The sequence below is a fragment of the Trachemys scripta genome, chromosome 4 (assembly GCF_013100865.1).
Source record: "Trachemys scripta elegans isolate TJP31775 chromosome 4, CAS_Tse_1.0, whole genome shotgun sequence".
NCBI classification, from domain to species: Eukaryota; Metazoa; Chordata; order Testudines; family Emydidae; genus Trachemys; species Trachemys scripta.
Window position 1 is genome coordinate 40,196,405 of NC_048301.1, and position 22,767 is coordinate 40,219,171.

At 45.7% G+C, this 22,767-nt stretch overlaps 1 protein-coding gene across 2 annotated transcripts; it reads left to right on the forward strand.

Moving 5' to 3' along the window:
* Nucleotides 1-29: 29 nt before the first annotated feature.
* Nucleotides 30-19,735, forward strand: ALKBH1 (alkB homolog 1, histone H2A dioxygenase). Of its 2 annotated transcripts, XM_034768413.1 has the most exons (7): nucleotides 67-201; nucleotides 4,501-4,974; nucleotides 8,201-8,309; nucleotides 11,592-11,754; nucleotides 15,655-15,745; nucleotides 17,355-17,548; nucleotides 18,111-19,735. In XM_034768413.1, exons 2-7 carry the CDS (start codon nucleotides 4,843-4,845, stop codon nucleotides 18,532-18,534), a joined length of 1,113 nt encoding a protein of 370 aa, XP_034624304.1. In that variant the 5' UTR covers nucleotides 67-201; nucleotides 4,501-4,842; the 3' UTR covers nucleotides 18,535-19,735. The 2 variants fall into 2 exon arrangements, with proteins under 2 accessions (XP_034624303.1, XP_034624304.1); XM_034768412.1 differs by lacking the exon at nucleotides 4,501-4,974 and having other exon boundaries at nucleotides 30-201.
* The last annotated feature ends 3,032 nt before the right edge of the window (nucleotides 19,736-22,767 follow it).

Genomic DNA, 22,767 nt, shown 5'->3' on the forward strand with positions numbered 1-22,767 from the left:
CGTCGGCTTTTGCTCCCGCGGGTCTGGGGGGGAGGGGAGGGAGAGGTTGCTATGGCCAAGATGGCGGCGGCGGCCGCGGCCCTGGCGCGGGAGGGTCGGGAAGACGCCTTCCGCCGGCTCTTTCGTTTCTACCGGCGGCGGGACCTGCGGGGCGGGCCTGACTTGCGGGGCGTGATTGATTTCTCCGCTGCGGGGGACCAGGTAACTGCGGGGAGTGGGGAGATGCCGGCGTCCGCTGTTCTCCGCTCCTGGTCACCGGCCGCCGCTCTCGCCCTCAAGTCCCCCCCACCCCCTCCGTTCTCCATTCCGGCTGAGCCGCAGGTCTCCTACTCGGGCATTAAGTGCTCTGGGAGGAACAGGAGCGGCAACTCGGCCCGGGCTATTCACTGCGCTGCCCACTTTTAAGGAAATCGTCAGTTTGGTTCCTCTCAAAATCATGAGATGAGCTCAAAACCGTGAGGTGCTAAAGACGCTGGGGCTTTGTCTTGGCTTCCTGGGTTGTGAGTCCTCATCGCGTTGTCAACTTTTCCCTGCTGCAAGCATGCGGGCTAGGAACCTGTGTGCTCAAGGAAGGTGGAAATTCTCCTGAGGGCCTGAGTGTAGGAGCTGGGCGCTAGGGAAATCGTAGGGTGCCATGTAACTAGCGCTACACTCTGAGAATTACTTGTGGCACCTTAGAGACTAACAAATTTATTTGAGCATAAGCTTTCGTGGGCTAAATATATGCTCATATATGTTAGTCTCTAAGGTGCCACAAATACTCCTTGTTCTTTTTGCTGATACAACTAACACAGCTACCGCTCTGAGAATTGGCATCTCTAGAGGTTGGTATGAAAGCCTTTTAGAAGAGCCCATCAGGTTTGCTTACAGAGTATTCAGAGAGGCTGGAGTTTCCTCCTTTCCTTATATATGTATGTTAATATTCCTCTTTCCTTGCTGCAAATACTTGTCTTGAATATTTATAGTATAGACAATGATACCTTTAAAGTGGCTGCCTCCTCCATGTAAACAAGCCAACACTGGCTCCTCACGTTCATACAATCTTTCACTAACAGTAGTTGATCACAATGTCTGTGACTAGCATTTTTCCCATCTGCAACAGCAGATTTATGGGTATTTATTCTTAACATGGCAGTTGTGTTCAGTGTGGTGGGCTGGAACCTCATGGAAAACTTTGAAATGCACCCAGCTAGAAATGCTTTTCCATGACCTGTTAATCTCTCTGCATTTCTAAAGCACCATACTAGCTATACCTAATCTGTTAATATGATCGTATTCCTCTTGTTTTTTTTTTTTAATTGTATATTATTAGGACTATTTCAGAAAGGATGCTGTTTCCTTAAGAGTCAATCTATCTGCTGCTTATTTCCTACCTAAACCCTAAATTAGCTGATGTAGAGAAAACACATTAAGAATAGAGGATAACAACTTCAGGGGAGTAATAAACAGAAGAGGCAAATAAGCGCTCTCTCTAAAATAACACGTAGTCCTTTTCAACTATGTAAGAGAAACACGCTGCATATGACCAAGGATCAACAATTTCTATCCACAAACTTGGACAAGTTTGGTGGTCCTCCAATAACATTGTGATGAGCACATTCTGATCGTAGTAGGAGCTAGTAATAACTTCCAAATTTAGGTTGCCTAACACTTTGTACTATAATAAATTCTTGCAACCCTTTTTAAAAAAGCTTTAACACCTGCTTTGGAGGATAGGATTAAAATTCAAAATGATCTGGACAAACTGGGAAAATGGTCTGAAGTAAATAGGATGCAATTCAATAAGGACAAATGCAAAGTACTCCACTTAGGAAGGAACAATCAGTTGCACACGTACAAAATGGGAAATGACTACCTAGGAAGGAGTACTGCAGAAAGAGATCTGGGGGTCATAGTGGATCAAAAGCTAAATATAAGTCACAGTGTAACACTGTTGCAAAAAAAAAGCAAACATTCTGGGATCTATAGCAGGAGTATTGTAAGCAAGACACGAGAAGTAATTCTCGCGCTCTACTCTGCACTGATTAGGCCTCAACTGGATTATTGTGTCCAGGTCTAGGCGCCGTATTTCAGGAAAGATACAAAGAAATTGGAAAAAGTCTAGAGAAGAGAAACAAAAATGATTAAAGGTCTAGAAAACATGACCTATGAGGGAAGGTTGAAAAAATTGTGTTTGTTTAGTCTGGAGCAGAGCAGACTGAGAGGGTCCCTTCCAGTGCTATGATTCTATGATTGATTGTTGTAGTCCAGGAGTAGTCAGTAGGCGGACCCTGGGCCAAATCCAGACTGCCAGATACTTTTGAACGGACCATGAAATCTATTTTTTTATCATCATCACTGGATTTTTTTTTATTATTTTCTCTGGAGTCTGGACCTTGACTATACCTTGACCAAGAAATTTGGATCTTGACAAAAAATAATTGACTACCCCTGCTGTAATCCTTTGAAATTCAGCAGGAATGAAACCCTCAGGCTACAGAAGTGCCTTTTCTTTTCTCCATGAAATACTGGTGGAAGTTTCAGAGAGAAACTGTTTAAAAAAAAAAAAAATTTAACCACCGTGACTTTCACCGCACAGGAGAATGTTGGCAGAATGCCAAAACATCTAAACATGAATATTTTTAAGGCCAGGCCTATACATTGGCTAAAACAGCATCATGCATTTATCTGGGAACAGGGGCTTCTGGAGCAGCTTTCAGGGGTCAAAGAGCCAGCCTCACTCTCTACCACCACCACAATACCCCTCCTGAGAGGAGAGACATTACCCCAGCAACTTATCCCCTTTTTGGTGATGGCTCTGCTTCCCCCAACTTCCTGGGTGGGAAGGAGAAGAGAGTCCCATGATGACACTCCGTGACTGTTCTTCAGACCTACCACAAAGCCCCAGCTATCCTTGCCTTGCTTTGGGGACATAACATGGGGAACAAAATCCATCTGTCTCTGGGGGGACCAAGAGAAAAAGCCAGGTTGGGCTCCCAGACCCAGCATGTGGCACCAGCAGCCCATCCACCCTTCTTGGATAGCATTTTTCTGCTGCCAACTAATGTAGTTAGTTCGGTTTGTCAGGGGTTCTCAAATGGGGTTGCGACCCCTCAGGGGGTCATGAGGTTATTACATAGGGCGTTGTGAGCTGTCAGCCTCCATCCCAAACCCCACTTTGCTTCCAGCATTTATAATGGTGTTAAATATACAAAAAAGTTTTTTAATTTATAAGGGGGGGGGTCGCACTCAGAGGCTTGCTGTGTGAAAGGGGCCACCAGTACAGAAGTTTGAGAGCCACTGTTTTAAGTGTTAGAAGTATGTGTTGAAGCTGCAAGGTTCAAGCTCTGCTAATGAGTCATGATGTGGGGATTGTTGCAGTTTTACTTATATATTTTATCTTTTTCCTTAAAAAAAGCCTAGGAAATTACACTTTAAAAATACTACATTAAAAATTATATTTAGGTTGCAAAGTCAAGCAATTTAAGTTAGAAAATGCCAGATTTAAAATTGTCTGGGCCATCCATCATACCAGGAGAAGGAAGCTGGATGCGGGGGAGTGAGGGGGAGGTTACGCCACAACTGTGGGGCCTATTTCTGTTCCCTCATCCAGTCATGTCTCTAGACAGAGTTCCTCTGGGCAGCATCCACTGACTTCTTAGATGCCTTTGAGGAGCAATGGGCTCTATTGGAAGTTCTCTGCTTGGTGTTCCCCTCAGGATCCCTGCTTCTTTATCTCTGACCTCACCCTCGCTCCTGTTTTTTCATTTGTTGTGCACTATAAGCAAATGATGCTTGGGTCCAGTGGTTCCTCCCTCTTAATTGAGGGGGAGGGCCTTTAGTTTTGGGCAGGCCTACAGCCACTCATCCCCAGTACTTCAGATATTGCACTCCTTCCAACTTCTGCAAAAAATGAGGTAGGGGCACTGCAGACAACAGCCTCTTCCACTTACTACCCTGATTCGCTCCTAGAAGTGGTATGTACTGTGCACTGAATGAGGCAGGGGTCCTGTGGAAAAAATAGTAGGTAATGATAATGATTAAGTAATTAAAGACAGTTTTGTAATACATTCATACAGAAGGACCAAATTAAGGTTGCACAGGCAACCTTCATTCTGGCATTTCCTAACTTTTGAGAGCTTGCTTATGCAACCTTAATAATACTCTTAATATGGTTTGTGTTTGTGTGTAATGTCTATATAGAAGTCCTGTCAAAGTGTTTCTACACCTGGTAGGCTGTAAGACAACTGGTCATAAAATCAAATCATTTTATTGCTCTCTTACTTCCCCCAACTTCGTTTCCAATATGAAGTCCTAAGATTGCATGACCTGCTAGTTAGAGATTAATGCTTTATATCATTTGAAAACTCTGATTCCAGTCTGTCACATACTATAAAACAGTGTGGTTTCTAGTTCTAGTAGCTCTTGTAGAGTGACCATTACATCTTAATTACTGTATTATTGTATGGACAAAACCAAGCTATTACTTAGAATGATGTGATTTTTTTTTTTTTTTTTAAGGTCCATTATCTTACAACCTGCCATCTCTAGGAACAAATGTGTCCAGAAGCACTGCGAGACCAAGGCAGCCCTGGTGGTTTTAATGTGTGATATCTCAAAATCCATCAGGGCTAGAAACAAATGCACTATGCCTTTAAAAGAAGCTGAGATTCCACATACGTCATATGCTCATAAGCCTGGGATTTTTCAAGATAGCTGACTTTAAAAACATAAGTGGTTTTTGGTCTAGCAGTTCTTCTTAGGCAATGGTCCAATGTTTTCTCCTGAGGGCATTCTGCACCAAAAAAATAAAAATTCTGTGCACAATATTTTTATTTGTCAAATAAATGTGGAGGCTCCAGCATGGCATTGGGGAGCATAGTCTACTGGCAGCACGGAGGTGGGAGATCACCATGCAGCTCCCACACCCCCTCTGCCTCCCTGGGACATCGACTCAGCAGTGAGGCTGCTCCCAACCCTGACACAGGCTCTGGGGTGAGGCTGGGGATGAGGGGTTTGGGGTGCATGAGGGAGCTCAGGGCTGGGGCAGAGGGAACTTAGCTGCAGCTCCTTTGGGAAATTTTAAGCACTTCTAAGGGCTGGTCTACACTGGGGCGGGGTCGATGTAAGATACGCAACTTCAGCTACGGGAGTAGCATAGTTGAAGTTAAAGTATCTTATTTCGACTTACCTCGGGTCCTCACGGCGCGGGATCGACAGCCGCAGCTCCCCCGTCGACTCCACTACCGCCGCTCGCCCTGGTGGAGTTCCAGAGTCGACGGGAGCACGTTCAGGGATTGATTATTACCCGCCAATTCAACGGGTAGTCTGGACATACCCTAAGTATTGAAAGCATCAGCGGTGTCTGATCCATTTATATGTCTCTGTTCTGTCCCTACCACCATCAGAGGTGACTCGATATTTGGCAATGGATTTATTTATTTTCCCCCCATGGGCTAAAAACGTGTGGATCTTCTCTTCAGTGAGGAGTGAGTGTAAAGCCAGACAGACTGTGCCAGATATTATTCCTTTTGTTCTCCAATAAACTTCTTCAAGCAGCTGAGTTCTGTGATGATGTGAGATGTCTCCTAGCTGTCTTGCTCTGAGGTTTATTTACCTGTTTCAATGCATGTAGATCTTTGGCACAGGAGCAGTTTCCATTATTCTGAAGAAAGGGCCGCAGTTGGTGTATTAGCAGCTTTTAGAGGCAGGAACTGGGGAGTTTGTGATGACATCCCTGACTGAGGAAAGAATCTTCTCAGGAACATTCCACGGACAGGAGTCTCTGAGTTAATGACTGTTCGTGGTTTGCAGTAATAAAGTTCCTTTTTGTTGAGAGATGAGCAAACCAGTAAAAATGATTAGGTACAGGAAACTCCTAAATGCTAAGGATTTAGCGTCACCTGACACATTTCACTCAGATCTAGCTGTTTTCTAAAGAATTTAAGATGTCACTAAAACAAAATGTTTATCTATAAATATAGATAGATATTTGTCCTTTGATTCAGAAGACTGTAAACTGAGGCCCTGTCAGCTTTGAGTGTGCAGAGAGACTGAAGCTCTGCCTAGGCATTTATACTGCATTCATTGTGGAGTCTGAGTAGTTGAACTAAGGCTATGTCTATGCTACCGTGGTAAGTCGACTTACCACAGGGTCCACACTGTGCTGGGTCAATGGGAGACGTTCTCTTGCCTGTCGACTTACTTTGCTCTTCTCATTCGGGATAGAGTACCGGGGTTTACTGGAGAGCGATCTGCGGTTGATTTGGCGGGACTTCACTAGACCCACTAAATCAACTCCAGTGCATTGATCCCTGGAACGTTGATTTGGGGGGGTAGTGTAGACATAGGCTGAGAGAGAACATGATCAGTGAAACAATCCAAGTGAGGTACAAAGAATAACACTTAATCCTGTAGCTGCTGATTCTGATACAAGAAAAAGAGAACTGTGTGGTCTGAGCACAGGATAGGGAACAATTCTACTATCAGTTCTGGCTCTGACTCGTGTAGCCTTGGCCAAGTCATTTTATATATCATAGTTTCCTTTTCTGTAGAATACAGATAATCCTCACCTACCTCCAAAGGGATTGTGATGAGTGACAAATGTTTGGAAAGTATCAGAGGGGTAGCCGTGTTAGCCTGGATCTGTAAAAAGAGTCCTGTGGCACCTTAAAGACTAACAGATGTATTGGAGCATAAGCTTTCGTGGGTGAATACCCACTTCGTCAGATGCATGTAATAGAAATTTCCAGAGGCAGGTATAAATATGCAGGCAAGAATCAGTCTGGAGATAATGAGGTTAGTTCAATCAGGGAGAATGAGGCCCTCTTCTAGCAGTTGAGGTGTGAACACCAAGGGAGGAGAAACTGCTTTTGTAGTTGGCTAGCCATTCACAGTCTTTGTTTAATCCTGATCTGATGGTGTCAAATTTGCAAATGAACTGAAGCTCAGCAGTTTCTCTTTGAAGTCTGGTCCTGAAGTTCTTTTTGCTGTAAGATGGCTACCTTTAAATCTGCTATTGTGTGGCCAGGGAGGTTGAAGTGTTCTCCTACAGGTTTTTGTATATTGCCATTCCTAATATCTGACTTGTGTCCATTTATCCTTTTACGTAGGGACTGTCCAGTTTGGCCGAAGTACATAGCAGAGGGGCATTGCTGGCACATGATGGCATATATAACATTGGTGAACGTGCAGGTGAATGAACAGGTGATGATGTAGCTGATCTGGTTAGGTCTTGTGATGGTGTCGCTGGTGTAGATATGTGGGCAGAGTTGGTATCGAGGTTTGTTGCATGGATTGGTTCCTGAGTAAGAGTTGTTATGGTGTGTTGCGTGGTTGCTGGTGAGAATATGCTTAAGGTTGGCGGGTTGTCTGTGGGCGAGGACTGGCCTGCCTCTCAAGGTCTGTGAAAGCGAGGGATCATTGTCCAGGATGGGTTGTAGATCACTGATGATGCTTTAGAGAGGTTTAAGCTGAGGACTGTAGGTGATGGCCAGTGGAGTTCTGTTGGTTTCTTTCTTGGGCTTGTCTTGTAACAGGAGGCTTCTGGGTACATGTCTGGCTCTGTTGATTTGTTTCCTTATTTCCTCATGCGGGTATCGTAGTTTTGAGAATGCTTGGTGAAGATCTTGTAGATGTTGGTCTCTGTCTGAGGGGTTGGAGCAAATGCGGTTATACCTCAGCACTTGGCTGTAGATGATGAATGTTTGGAAAGTGCTCTGAAGGTGGAAAGTGTGTTGATGGTGGGAAGTGATTACTATCTAGTTCAGCTTGATGAATCTGTCAACACCAGCATGAGGTTGCAATCTGCGAATAGGTGAATACAGTAGCATTCTTTCTGGCCACATGTAATTTTTCCCTGCTGCCCCATCTCCTTTAAGAATGAGGGGTTTTCCTTCTGACCTATGATGTATGATAAAGGCTCTAGCTTCTGTTTGATTTGTCATATATTCATGCCAGTTTAACAATTTGATTTTGCTCCTGCAAGTTCACTAAGGGAATAGTTCTCTGGGAGCATTCCTATCACTAGAGTCCCTGAGACACTGATACACTACAGCATAGCCCCACTCCTTCCTGACTTACACACATAGCAGGAAAGACTCCCATGCTCCTATTTTAACGTAGTTGAATATAAATCGGATAAACTCCATCTGTCTGTATTTGAAGGGATGTCAAATTTTTGCCATGTTCAGTTGCCTGACTTCTGCTTCTCTCCTGCCAGGTGGTCAGCTCTGACTTAAGCATTTCTTCAGTCAGCGATCAAGATGCCTACAGAGCAGGACTGCGGCCAGTTAGCCAGTGGAAAGCCTATGGCCTGGATGGCTACCCAGGTAAGTCCATCTGACTTCAAGCAAGACAAAACATGGCCTTGCCACCTCTGATTTAGTTGTCTCCCTCTCTTGTTCTACCCACCCTGTACTCTGTGGCATTACGCTGCTCTGGCTGAGGAATTGATATAGGTTTGTCTGTGCATGATATAAGTTGTAGCCCAAGTGCAGGAGGAAGAGGAACTGATTTAGAGCTTTGAAGGTTGGTATGCATGAAGAGGGAAACAGAAGAATAAACTGAGTTTTTTGAGCTGTACCAACTCCACCTTCCATCTTGAGAATGGAAATCCATTCACGCACCCTGTGATGATGATCTTACATTTCCATAGTACCTTCCATCTCAAATTTCAAATGCTACAGGAATAATTTCACCCATCACTGAAATGCAGTCACCTGTGGGATGAAATGTCACTAATGTTCAACCATGCACAGCAACACTGCACAACAGTTGAGCAGAGTAAGAGAAAGGGAATCCCATATCCATTTGAAGCTGTCAGGGGAATTTAGAGAGACAGACTTTTCCAGGAGTTAAATGGAGACTAAGAGACTGCAGATCCCAGTAAAAAAGGTTTCTTCTGGTATTTCTGTTGGGTATGTGCTCTATAAGCCACCCTTTGAATGTAACAACAGTTGCTGTTCTTGAAAACTAGAATTCCAGGTTTACTGACTTCTCTGCTCTGGAGCCAGCTTGCCATTTTTGAAATTGAGATTGCCCCAGGAACCATCTGGCTTAGGTAACCTACTGGAAATTTAATATTCATAGGTGAGACCCCTTCACCTCTCTATCTTGTTAACTTTGGTTCAATTTACCAACCATACATTCAGTCACTGCCTCCACATGTGCCTGCTGTCATGGCCACCCCATAGCACCCCCTGTCAGTCTACTGTTGCACTGCAGTGCTCCCTGTCTGTTTTCCTCCACAAAGTGGGTCTCCTTTGCTCTCCACACACCAGTTAGTTCTGGAGAAGTGTTTGAACCCTCCAGCCAAGTCACAAAACACGAAGTCCAAACTGAAAAGTCCAAACAAACAAAAGGTTCTTCCGTCATTTGGGGTGTCTCTTTCAACATGCTTCTGGGCCCCATTCCCAGCCACTCTCTGGGCTACCTTTGAGAGTCTCTTTCTCTGCTCTGGGCTATGGCAATGGTCCCAGGCTGCTTCCCTTGGAGTACCATTTCCTGTGCAAACTGGCTCAGAGCCTTCTGTAGGAACTTACTGCCTGTGGTTCCAACTGCCAGACTGAGTTCTCTCAGCCCTCTTATAAGGACCAGGTGTCCATTAAGCTACTTAACTGCCACCCAGTCATCTACGTAATGAACTACTCACAGATGGATCTGGGTTGGCTCATTCTCCTTGCCTATTGTGGGTACTGGGATGGGTGGGTTTAGGACCACCCAGAACTCAGTTTGCCATGTCAGTTGTGGGGGAGGAACCACTGAACTCAGGTCACAGATGAATTATGGGGACAACAAATGACAAAACAGGGACAGGAGGGTCAAAGGTGTAAAATCAGGGAACCAAAAGGGGACACTGAACAGGGACCCCCAACAGCGACCACTGCTCCTCAGAGGTGTCTAAGGAGTTAATGGACACTGCCCATAGGAATTCTGCTCAGAGGTGCGATTTAACAAGGGACTGGAAATAGGCCTCACAGCCGCAGAGCACACTCCTCCCTCCCTCCCCATACCAAGCTTCCTCCTCCTAGTTTGATGGATGGCCATCTTAGCCAGCACCATAAGGATGTTGATAAGGAGGTCTTGTGACTTTTTGGGCTATGGATGGGGTGTGAGGAGATGTGGGGAAAAGTGCAGCCAGAACCTCAGTAAGAGGTTTTGGAGGAGCCAGAAGAGGGGCTGCAACTTGACACAGTCTATGTAGACGTGCCCCAAGCTCCCATTTCAGAAGGGACAGGCATCGGCAGATTCCGTGAACTGCACCAAATACGTGCGTAGGTTTACGGCTCCATGGAAATACCACTAACTAATGTCACCGGCAGGCCATGAAACCAGAGTGAAATACAGACTGGCCCTTCAGGTTCCTGGCCCTCTGCAGGTGGCAACAGGTCCTGCTCATTCTCTAGCTGTGCCTGTCACAGGTAGACTAGTCCTGACTCCCCTGAAAGGGCCAGCTCCCATGACATGTGGGTTCTATTCCAAGCTTTGCTGTGTGACCTAGGATAATCCCCATTTAGTGCAGTGTAATTCATGTATGTTGTAGAGCGCTTTGAGAACACCAGGTATAAATCTATCAAAGGGCAAAGCAGTATTATTATTCTGTTCCATACAGATGCCAACAGAGTAAATTTAATACTTCTGGTGAGGGAATGTCTTGTAACCAAAGCTGTCAGAAGGCAGCCCCATGATCTGGAGGGTGTGGGGGATTGAGTGGAATGAGCAATAGTATACTAATAACTTGAGAGCACTTTTTCTAAGATAGTTAATTTACTGTTGAAAGGCCTATAAGATTTGCTGGCAGGAGGTTTTTTCTGTTTATTACCTCTTTCATAAAGCTTCAACGTAAGTTTGTGTCCCACTGAGACTTTAAGCCTTGCTGCTTGTCTTCATCTGTTTCTGATTTTGTCTCTGTTTAACCTTATGTATCTTCAGAGTTCAAAAGAACCCAGCTGAACAAATCCTGGAAACTTATTTTGCTTTCTTTTTCCCTCCATACATCTTTTTTTTTTTTTTTTTATGTGAATTTTGTGATGGTGAAATTTACCATATTGATAGTCCTGGAGAGAGAGATTCTAGAGCCACATGACAGATATAATATGGACTAGTAAAAGGGAAAGCATCCCCTGTGCACCTTGCACCCACCAGTTTGCCTCAACCCTGACCTGGCAGGGACCCCTTCTCTGGTTTCAGGGATTAATTATGAGGGAACATTCTAAGAACTAAATCTTAATCAGCCCAGAGAAAAGAAGGATGTGAGGAATATTTACCTGCCCACTCCAGCCACTTGTAGCTAGTGGTTAGCCTGGAACACTGTTTCTTCTCCTGTCATCACTTTTTCCTCACACCAAAGCTAATCACTGTCTCCACTGCTAGCTCTTTCTCCCAGAAGCCTTATTGCCAACAATCCTTTACTTTGGGCAGAATAAACCCACTGGGTATGGGATTAGTTTGTCTCTCGGGTACTTTGGTAACAGACTTCACCTGCCTATGCGTAGAGTCAGTGCTGGAGTACATAAGAGAGTTTCTCAGTGTCCCTCCAATGCTAAGGGTTTAGAAAAATGGATGGACACCTAACCATATTCTTTCTTTTTTCTTTTTGACTGCATGGCCAGGGTTTATTTTCATCTCAAACCCCTTTCTTCCGGGCTGCCAGCGGCATTGGGTGAAGCAGTGTCTCAAGCTGTACCCCCAAAAACCCAATGTGTGCAATCTGGACATGCACATGGCTGCTGAGGAGACCATTGATCTGTGGGGGCAGAGCCAGGAGCACCTGAGGTGAGTCCTGACTGTCAGAATAACCTCAGATTATCAAATAAAACCAGAAGGATTTGGCACCTAGCTAGTGGAATTTTCCCACAGGTCAGATTGGCAGAGACTGTGGGGGTTTTTCACCTTCCTTTGCAGCATGAGGCATGGGTCATTTGCAGGTTTAAAATAGAGTAAATAGCAGATTCTATGTAACATGAAGTCTGAAAATTGTGATTTGAGGACTTCAACCAGAGGATAGAAGTCCATTACAGGAGTGTGTGGGCAAGGTTCTGTGGCCTGCAATGTGCAGGAGGTCAGATTAGATTATCATGATTGTCCCTTCTGGCCTTGCAGTCTGAGTCTAGTATATTTGCAGGGGATGGACCTGGCAGAATATTGCGCAGGAAGAAGGGTTTCACACAGTATTATGGACTTGAACATCTTAAATTCAAGTTAGGTCTTTGCACTGCTTGGTGTGCACCTTTGCTAAGCCGCCTCCTTCCAGCCGAGGGAACAGGACCCTCCAGTTGCTATGAATCCATTAAATGGTGACAAAAGCATAAGTAGGATAACCATTGTCTCTCTTCATTCTCACCCTAGAGATCAGGGACTGTACCATAGTGAGCCCAGGCAGCAGGGATTGTGAGGTCTCTCTAAGCCTTAGATTGGAGACAGTGCTCTAGAGGTGAAAAGCCTCTTTCCAAACTCTTTGAGTCTGCCAGACAGCCCACCTCACACTTCCAATCTGGCAATGGGTGTCCTGTAGGTGAAAGGCTCCACAGCCCATTCCCAGAAGTGCTTGAGCCAGCCAGTCTTGTCTCATCTTCTAATCTTGTTTTGATTCCAAAGGCTCCGTAACCATGAGACACTTCCTATAACCAGTTTCCCTTTATGTTCCTCGTTGCCCACAAACCTGCCCATTCCCTCTCCCTTCCAGAAGATGCACTTAACATTTTATCAAGGGAGCAAAAATGCCCTGCTGTATTGAAGAGGTGGAGAGCCACTGTAGCCCCATTATGAAAGCAAAATGCTTTCCCCTCATTCCTTCAAAACTACCTTGGGAAATTGCTTTCTCTCGTCTCCTGGGGTTCAGCAGGAGGAAGTCGCTGCAGTCTAGAACTTTTCTATTGTAATGCAATTCCCCTTTTGCCCTGAGAGGTGAGCCCTCTTAAGGCACATTTACAGAGTGCTGTAAACAGAAACTTGTCTTGCTGCTACCTGTGCTGTTGCTGATCTGAGGGTAAGTGAAGTATTCCAGGCTTTTTGTTTCTGAAGTCTTGGCTTTTACATTTCTGCATTCAATCTAGTATGAACGTTGCTTGTTAAAATCTGGTCAGTAGTGCCCCCCAACCCATCAGGTGAGAGAACTGGGGTGCCACAGTGACTTGGCAGGACTTTCCTAGGAGCATCCTCTGCATGCAGAGAGAGCAATCACATGGAGGTTAATTTTCAGCTGGTGCTGTTTCAGCTGAAATCAGCACTGCAAGAGTTTGATGGCTGGGAGAAACGTTAGCACTTTTAGTAAGCACTCGCTTGAGAGAACGAGCAAGCAAACTGATGCATGGGCACTTTTGCTAGGGGAGAGCGAGTGACCCAGCCAGCTCATCTGTCGTCTTGAGGCAAGGGCTTTTTGGAGTGCAGAGAGACTTGCTGTAGCTCCATGCTCCAGAGGAATCTTGGAATTCCCACTCCCTGAAGGCACCTGTCAAGCACTCATCACTAATAGAAAGGAAGTTGGGTTTCCTCCCTAATATTGGGAACTGCTAGCAGTTCCAGAGGGCTTAGTGCATTCCTCCGCCATCTTGCTGAGGGAGAAAAGGTGTTATAGTGGCAATTGCTACCAGGGGATTGAGGAGGAAGCTGATGCCAGCAGGAAGACTTGGACTTTGCAGCATAATACATTATATAAGAGTAAATAAACCAAAAACCTTGAAACTCCATTGCCTCCCCAGAAGAGCCATCAAAAGCCTTTTAGCACATGCAACGGTGAGGCTTTTAAAATATGAGTGAATTTAGTGCTATTGAAAGAGAAGAATTAGAGCCCCATATATTCCAAGCAGGTTCTGTTCATGCATATCTTTGCCAATGCATCTCATTCCTGACCCACAGCCCTCTCCTTTTCCAGTCCTGAGCAACTCCCACTCCCAGAGCTCTGCTCTGATGCATCTCATGCATGCTCTGCAGTTCCCCCTGCTATTAATTAACTGGGCACCCCGCATAGTTCTGCTAATGCATTTCAGTTTTAATCTGTAGGCTCCCTGCTATTTCAATTTTGTTCCCCTTCCACACACACAGCTCTGCTCTACTGATACCCCTCAATACCTGCAGCACCCCTGGCTATTCCAGTCCTAGGAATTTATCATTTCCAAGAGTATGAAACATCACCTTCCTTTCCACAGCAACCACTTGTGAAATTACACATAAAGTATTAAGGCCTCAGGGCAAATAAGCTGTTGAACATGTAAGAAGTGGAGATCCTGGTGTCAAAGAAATACCTCTAGCATTGTAACAAAAAACAGGTGAAGAGAAACATTGAAAATGGAGGTACTGGTAGAATTGTTTTTTAATTGCACACATTAAGTTCTCCTTGAAGTGCGCGGGAATCGTGGGTTCTCCATCCTTTAAGTGCAGTGCCGTGTGGCTCTAGGCTCCACAGGTTACTCAGTCCAACAGATATTTGAAAGTTACTGTATTGCTGCATTACAGTAACTGCAGTTCCCTGTATTGTACCTTGAAGAAGGAAACTGGAACGGGAGCTGTGGAAGTTGGCCTTTAAAGGCCTGTCCATGGTGTAGACTAGAAGCTGTGCTACCATCTACAGACCTGCCATTTAGAGGGCAAAAAAAGTGGAAAGGCAACAGCCAAACATTGAAGTTTGGGTCAGACTTGGCAGTGGCAGCACAAACAGCATGCTTCTTGTTTGCTGAGAGAGAAGGTGTGTAATTGGGTTAACAAGCCTTATAGTTGAAAGCCAACCTCCCTGGCACTATTATTTATCAAAATGCTTGGATACAGATCCTTTTGCACAGCAGAGCGAACAGTAATAAAATAATAGAGGAGCTGCAGATGCTGGGATAAATGATTTGGAGGTGTTTCATCTGCATGCAGCCCCCACCATATTTGCCACTGACATGCTGTCATGTGACTGTCTTCCTTAAGAATACTTTGGGGGACTCTCTTTTTGTCCTGCATGCGAGTCTGGATGGTTGTCAGCAGTATTCTAGAATTATAGGTATTACAAGATGGAGCAGACTTGTTAATTCATCCATCATATATCCCACAGCCAATGCGGTATTACTCCTTTCATGACGTCTTCTGGTCAGTCTGTCATCAACACTTTCTGTAAATGCACCAACCAACAGAGAATCTATCCCTTCTCTCTGGTGACTGTTACACAGCCTGACCCATCTAACTCACTGTCCTCTAGTTCAGCCTAAATATTCCCTTTCTTAATTTCATCCCTTTTTTCTAGTTATACCCCATGTGTTGCCCTACATAATTCTTCCTCCTCTTTTTTGTTTACACCCTTCAGATGTTCATAGGCTGAGAGATTCCCTCCCCCCATTAGCTGTGGTTTAGCCAAGCACTACATATTTAGTTTTTTCCATACCTTTTGAAGTTACTCCTTCAGTCCACTGATCACCTCTGTTGCTCCCATGATAACTCCAGTAGCTTCTATATTGAAAGTGAAGTGATGGCAGTTTGTTCCAGGCCCCTAGATTTTGTACAAATGTCATAAACTGAACTTTCAGAGCAACTGCGCCAAGGAAAAGATTTGGGCACTGTAAGTGAAAGATCCACTGTGAGATGTTTAATGTGCTGTTGTACGGGTGAATGTCTCCCATTTCTACATGCAGCAATGTCAGAGAATGTCAAGGAAGGAAATAAATGTCCATTCTATTATCTCTTTACATTTTTGTCTTTTAGGAGCAAAGGTTCCAGCAAATGGGAGCCCAGAAGTTTACTGGAGAAGCTGCGCTGGGTGACCTTAGGTTACCATTATAATTGGGATACCAAGGTATTTGAGGGGAATCACTCTTTTGTCTCTCCTTTTTACTGCATGCTCTGAATGGAGGGTGCAGCTCTGTCAGAAAGGGAGGGGAGAAGGACATCCCAAAATGCAATGGCAGGGAAATCCGTATAGCCCCACAAGGCTCTGTCTCAAGAAGGGCCTTGAGCCAAAGCTTGATTTCATGGGAGTTTAAATCCTATGCTTGGGTGTTGGGGGTTTAATGGCAGATGTGTGTTGCCATGTGTCATTTCCTTTGGAAGGTAGTGCAGTGGGGCACATCTGGCCTGCAGGCCTGAGCCTCTGTTCAGAGTATCTCTTCCTCACTGAAAGGAGGTGGCCTTTGAAACATTATAACTTGGTAATTGGACATAAGGGTGGGGCATATCTCCTGATCTTGGGTATGTGAAGGTGGGCTATTTCTGAGGGCAGGTCTACACTACAGCTTAAGTCGATATAACTTACGTTGCTTAGGGGTGTGAAAAAGCCACCCCCTGAACGACACAAGTTACAGTGACCTAAGCAGTGTCCACACCGGCGCTATGTCGGTGGGGGAGATGCTCTCCCGCCAATATAGCTTCTGCCTCCCACAGAGGTGGAGTAATTATCCCAATGGGAGAGCTCTCTCCTGTTGACATAGAGCCTCTTCACGCTGTGCCGATGTAGCACTTCTAGTGTAGGCTAGCCGTAAAAAAACATTACCTCTTGGTAAAGGGTAGAGGAGATTGTTGCTGGGGTGGCTGTGAACTTCAAGCCTGAAGCAATAGCAAAGCCTCGCCAGCCAGCAGGAATCATGTGGCTGTTGAAGATCTCGGAGACAAAAATGGCCTTTCTAATCAGACTCTCAATCTGAGGGAGGCTGGGAGAGGAATGGAGAACAGAGCAAGAGCACAGTCTATCAGCGCGCTGCAGACACACTTAGCCAAATTACCTGCAGCCTTATCTGTACAGAGTGAGCCTATTACTGAACAGCCTTAATGAAAATGCATCTGCTCCCTCCCAGTCTCCCCAGTCGGAGATATTCAGTGGGGAATGGAAAAGTGGAAGTGGTGGGGTTGCAGTTCTCTGTTTGGTTTTTTGTTTTTTTTTTCCTCTTCCCAACTTGGAGGCAGAGCTAGTTGGCTCTGGGCTTTGGTGATGGGATACACAGAGCCTTTCACCTCTAGGTTTGTCAACCTGAAGTAATGACTAAGTAGGTCATCTCTGACAGCTGCTCAGTAGCCCATGTAAACTGTTGTGTCTCCGTGCAGTTCCTAGTGGCCTCAGGTCTACCACCGAAACCGCCACATCACACGGCAGTAATTAGCATGCATGTCTAATGGCAGTCTCAGCACAGACCCAGAATTGAATGGGCCACTGAGCCTGAATTTATTTCGTTCCCTCCAAGGGTGTTCATCCAGAGCAGGATGTGAGGGACGTTTGCCTTGCTGCTGCCCATGTGTGACCATTCTGGGGTAATATAAGATGTCACTCTCCAGCTGTTAACCTTGCTCTAGCATGCAATAAACTGTAAAACAAGCCCCTGAGTTCTCACTAAATGTTTTTAAAAATTGATTTTACTGCTCTTGGGTTCCGTTTTTCCTGAGCATTTCTCTTCTCTATGCCCTCCCTTTTCCAGAAGTACTCAGCAGATCACTACACTCCTTTCCCTTCAGACCTTGCTTTTTTGTCAGAGCAAGTGGCTGCTGCGTGTGGGTTCCAGGGTTTCCAAGCTGAGGCAGGGATCCTGAACTACTATCACTTTGATTCTTCGCTGGGAATTCATGTGGATGAATCTGAGCTGGACCATTCTCAGCCTCTCTTATCATTCAGGTGAGCCGGGGAAAGGGCTTGTGTACTGTGGAGGGGCGGCACATCATTTATCTTCTACTGAATGCATGTTTTTGTAAACTAACTTAAGGTTACAGGAGACCCATGAAACTTAGTGGCAAATTGTCTGTTTGTAACCTTTCACCTCTGGAGACTTGAAGAGCAGGGATGCTGTAAGTCAGGAGTGAGGTGCATAAGCAAAGCTGTGCAGGGAAAGGGCACAGGATTTGAATTACAGTGGCTGCTGCTCCTCAGGATTGGGGGCACATCAGCAGAGTTGGAGACCCAAGACTGGAGTAGCTGAATGGTAGGGGAGTGCTGAAGGGCAGGAATGAAATCCATCAGCAGAGCTCCTGCCCAACTTAAACCAGTGCACAGTTAACCTGTTTTATGTGCACTAAACTTGAAATGGTAACAGAGGGCCCATCGGGCCTATAAAGAGGAATTTAGCTGATTAAAATCCTCCTGTTTCTGCACATTATTATTTCACTAACTGAGCTTTCCCTTCTGTGTGTGTTTTCTCTCTCTCCTCTCTCTCCCACCCACAACCTCTCATGCTTCCCAGTTTTGGACAATCCTCCATATTTTTGTTGGGGGGCCTGAAGCGTGATGAAGCCCCGACAGCCATGTTCATGCACAGTGGGGACATCATGGTAATGTCCGGGTTCAGCCGCCTGCTGTACCATGCTGTCCCACGGGTCCTCCGCAACCCTGAGGGGACAGCTTTGCCTTCGTGCCTGGAGCAGGCATTCCCCTCAGACTTTCCTGACTGCTCAGTCATTGAGCACTGCTCTGAAGAGGACTGGCAGATCTGTACCAAGTATTTGCAGACTTCCCGCATTAACATGACCATCAGACAGGTGCTGGCTGTAGGTCAGAGCTTTCCAGATGAGTCCAGGAGAGAGAGAGAACGGGATGCAACCTCTGAAAGCTGTTACCACCAGGAAGATGGCGAAATCAAGCGGCACAAACTGAATACAGACAGCTGAGATCTGGAGAACACTCTTGGGCCTTTGGCTTGGACTGGGCCGGTAACTCCCAGGTGGGGCAGATGGTTCAGGTGACCACATGGAGCCCCATCCAGTTGTGGAGGGAATAGGGGACTCCAGCAGAATAGTTGTGATCTTTAGTGGTAAGATGGCGGTGGTGGGAACAAGAGGTGGGACTGTGAAGGGGAGGAAGGATGCTCATGTGGCCAAAGCATAGGGCTGGGACTTGCTTCTGTTTCCAGCTTTGTCATAAAATTACTGTGTGACATTGGGCAAATAACTTCCTCTCTGGACCTTAGTTTCCCCATCTGTAAAATACCCCCATCACAGGGATTTTGAGGCTCAATTCATTAAAGCTTGCTAAAGCACTTTGAGATTCTTGGATAGGAGGTGCTAGCAAAGGGAAGGGTGTGGTTGTTCTTATGTTAAAGTAAATTATTTGATTTACAAAGCGCAGTTGAAGTGCACTGCTGAGCAAGCACAAGTTTGAATGGCAACATGTGTCTGAATGAGCATCTGCTTACAGCGCTTTTAATATGGGGCCATATCTGCAGCTCATACTGACTCAGCTCTCAGAAGCCAGAGGCTACCCTAAACATGCTCTGCAGAAGGCTTGCTGTATTAGCTGGAGTCCTGCCCTCTGGCTGGCTGTTTACACCCCACAACCTGCAGCAGAGACTTCTCTCATGAGTAGGACTGGGCTCTTTAAATACCTCAGGTTTTAGAGCACAATAATTAGGGCCAGGCTTCCCTGGAATACCTACTGATTTCTGTTCAGGCCTCCTCCCCATGCCCCTTGTGTGACTGAGCCCTAGACCCCATTCTTCAGAATCGATCCCTCTAGTTGTCTGCAGAATGTGGTCTCTGCAGTCCCTGCTTGGCTCCTTTAAGGAGCAGCATGAGGAGAATGGCTTACAAGCAGGAACAATGAAGTTGTAAATTAAGTACCCAAAAAAGAAATTAATCAGTGACTATCGCTATTGCCCAAAAGGTAATTGTATTTAAACAAAATAAGGAAAACACTGGCTTCTGTGCCCATCTTCTTTAGAACTCAGACCTTCCTATCTGCTTTTTAATGCAATTTTAATTGTTTGAGGGCAACGCTCTATCCCAGGGGTATTTTGTCATGCTTTCCTCATGAATACACTTACTCTGTTTTTAAATTAAAGATTTCTATCTCTCTTGGAGAGTTTTTTCTTTTCTTTTGTCCCATTTTGTTATTTTTCTGTATTGTTAATGCTGCTGCATCCCTCTTGCTGTTTCCTTCAGGGTTCTGTTGGATATGCTAACTGTGCCATCCACCAGCTGTGTAAAAGGAACCCTGCATAGGGCTTCAGGGCCACTTGGTTTATATGGTGCTTGTTTTTTAGTTGGGCTGTATGAGAGAGGTGCTACCTTCAATGCCTCTTGGCTAAGTTCAACTCCAGCATGGACTTGATATCTCTTCCTGTTGGGGAACAACATCTGATCTATTTATTAATTACAGAACGAACTCTTCAGACCAGGGACTGGCTTTCTTTGTGTGTGGACAGTGCCTTGCACAATACCAATACATAATATTGGTGGGCTCCTGCAAATGGATGGATAAGGGAATTAGATGGGGCTTTTCCATCTCTGACCTTTGTGGTTCTGCACCAAAAATGTTCCCCAATTATCTTAGTCCTTACTGTACTTAACATTTTCCTCATAGGTAAGTCTTGGGGGAGCAGAGGCTCTCATGAATAAATGCCCTAGTGTGGCTGCATGCAAACTAAAGGTCTGGCATTTGAATAAGCCCCAGAAAATATCAGAGAGCACATTAGCAGCATCTAAAGGGCAAAATTCTTGCTCTGGTTTGTTAAGGGCTAAGTTGAGATCATTGAGGGCTGAGAATTCATAATGAATTCACTACTTGCTTTGAACTGCATTATTCCAGATCTTTGCTTCAGTCTTGAGCATTCCAGTCATAATATCCCCATTAGCAACTGGAAAAGAGTCTAAAATCAGCTCTGTCCAAGTTTAGAAGGTGAATGTTACCACTGATTTTTTTTAAGGGACTACACCCAGGTTGATAGGCTCAAGATGCAGATAATAACCTCTGTCCCCTCTGGGTGAAAGGGGAGACATTCTATTTTTAAACATCTCCAACATAGGTTTAAATCCAAGATGTCTGCAAGGAGAGCAGCAACGGTCCATCTGCTTAGCAAACATTGAAAACTAGATAGGACAAAGCCCTAATGGTTAGACAACAGTGAACCAACCTACTCTGACCCCTTCCACGGGATGGACAGTATGGGAATTAAGTCAGCCTTTTGCATCTCTGATTTCTGAGATTCCCTAGAAACCAAGGGCCAAGTGATTAATAGATCCTGCTGTTGTTCCAAATAAGGGATTGCAATGAAACAAGGTTCAGCTCTCCCTGAGCATCAGAAACTGGAAGACTTGTTGAATTTTAACCCCCTGCAGAAAGCTTGAGATGTCTGCAATTGCAATCAATGTAAGCAGGCTGATGGCCATTAGAGATGGGGAGGTCATTGATGCCATGTGCTTGGATTGCCTGACAGACAAGCTAGGAATACTTTGGTTATGTTTGGAAGGAGTAACAGTTTGTAATCAGTAATAATAGTGTGTGCTGACTGCGATGACATCCAGTGACTAAAGATTAATAATTATATTAGCTATGTGCTGAACCATCCAATAGGTGAGATCCATAATCACCTCTGTATCTAGATGTCAGAAATTGGAAAACAGCAAAACAGAAGCACGAATAAATATGCGCATATGAAGGGCAGCAAATAGAGTGAGAATATTCTGAACTAAGGCCCATCCACACTACAAGACTACCCGGATGTGAAACTTTCATCTGACCTGGTTACAACAGAGGGTTATATCCACACAGCAGCTCTTTCATAGTATAACCCAAGTTTATGCATCTATACCTACCACACTATCTAACCATGTTTATTGGTGCATTCTGGGAAAATCTAGACAGCTATACCCTAGTGCCTCAGAGGACAACATCCAGGGTTCATAAATACAAAGTGGCAACAGCAGCATGGGAAGCAAAGCTCTCTGGGTTGTCCCATTAAATAGAGTGGGAGGAAGGATGGGTCAGACTTAGAGGGTCTATCTATGCTGTAAACTTAGTGTTATGAGCTGGTTACGGGAAGACAAGTATGTGCCAACTCTAGGCCACTGGTAAGTGAAACATGCTGGTTACCAACATGCTATGCCAGGGGTGACCAAACCACGGCTAGTGAGCCACATGTGGCTCTTTTACAGTTAAAGTGCAGCTCATAGAACTCCTGCCTACTCCCCCCATTCTCTGCCTACCACACTGCAGAGGGAGCTCTGGGCTTCTGCCCTGCAGCAGAGTGGTAGGGCTGGGGGCTTCTGCCAGAGATGACTGCTGCCTGCTGAGAGTGAGGGGCACAATTTAAAGGTTCACCCCACACATACCACTTGAGTCACCCCCCGGCATGTCCCCCCTTTTACCTTCAGCAGCCCCTCCCTGCACCTCCCAGATGTTGGGTCCCCATGGAGAGACCGTAGCAAACAGCTGACATCTGCAGGTAGGGGCTGTTGCTTTAGCTCATGGGAGAGAAGCAGTAGCAAAAGCAGTAGCTCTCCCTGCAACTCTCAGCTGTTTTCCACTGCCTCTCCCCATGGCCTCAGCTCCCAGCTTGCCAGCTCCAGCAGCTGCTGTACTGGGAGGGGGCCTGATCGCACCATGTGACCAAGTGGGGCCAGCAAACCCTGGCAAAAATTGGAGGGGGGAGGCATGTAACCCCCCCCCTCCTCCTCCCATGCATCACCTCTGGCTTCTGTCCAGCAGGGAGGGGAGTCGTGGGGCTTCAGCCCTGCAGTGTGTTCCTGCTGGGGCTCGGGGCTTAGCAGGAGCCGGGCTGAAGCCCCGAGCCCCAGCAGGCGCCTCCTGCAGAGCTGAAGCTCTGAGACCCTCCCCCCACCCCACCCCCACACACACACATAGTACTGAAGCCCTGATCCCTGACAGTCGCCTCCCATGGGGCTGAAGCTCAAAGCCCTGGCAGGTGCACCCCAGCTCTTGAACTTCTAAAGATTGTCATATGCGGCTTGGAGAGCCAGCAAGTTTGGCCACCCCTGCACTATGCCTCTACTATGTGTGTGATAATGGACACAAATCAGCTGTACAACGGATGGGTTGAAAGTTCCAGTGTGGACAGCATGTAAAATGAAATCTGCAAGTCCCCTAAATAGTGACCAAGCTACAGC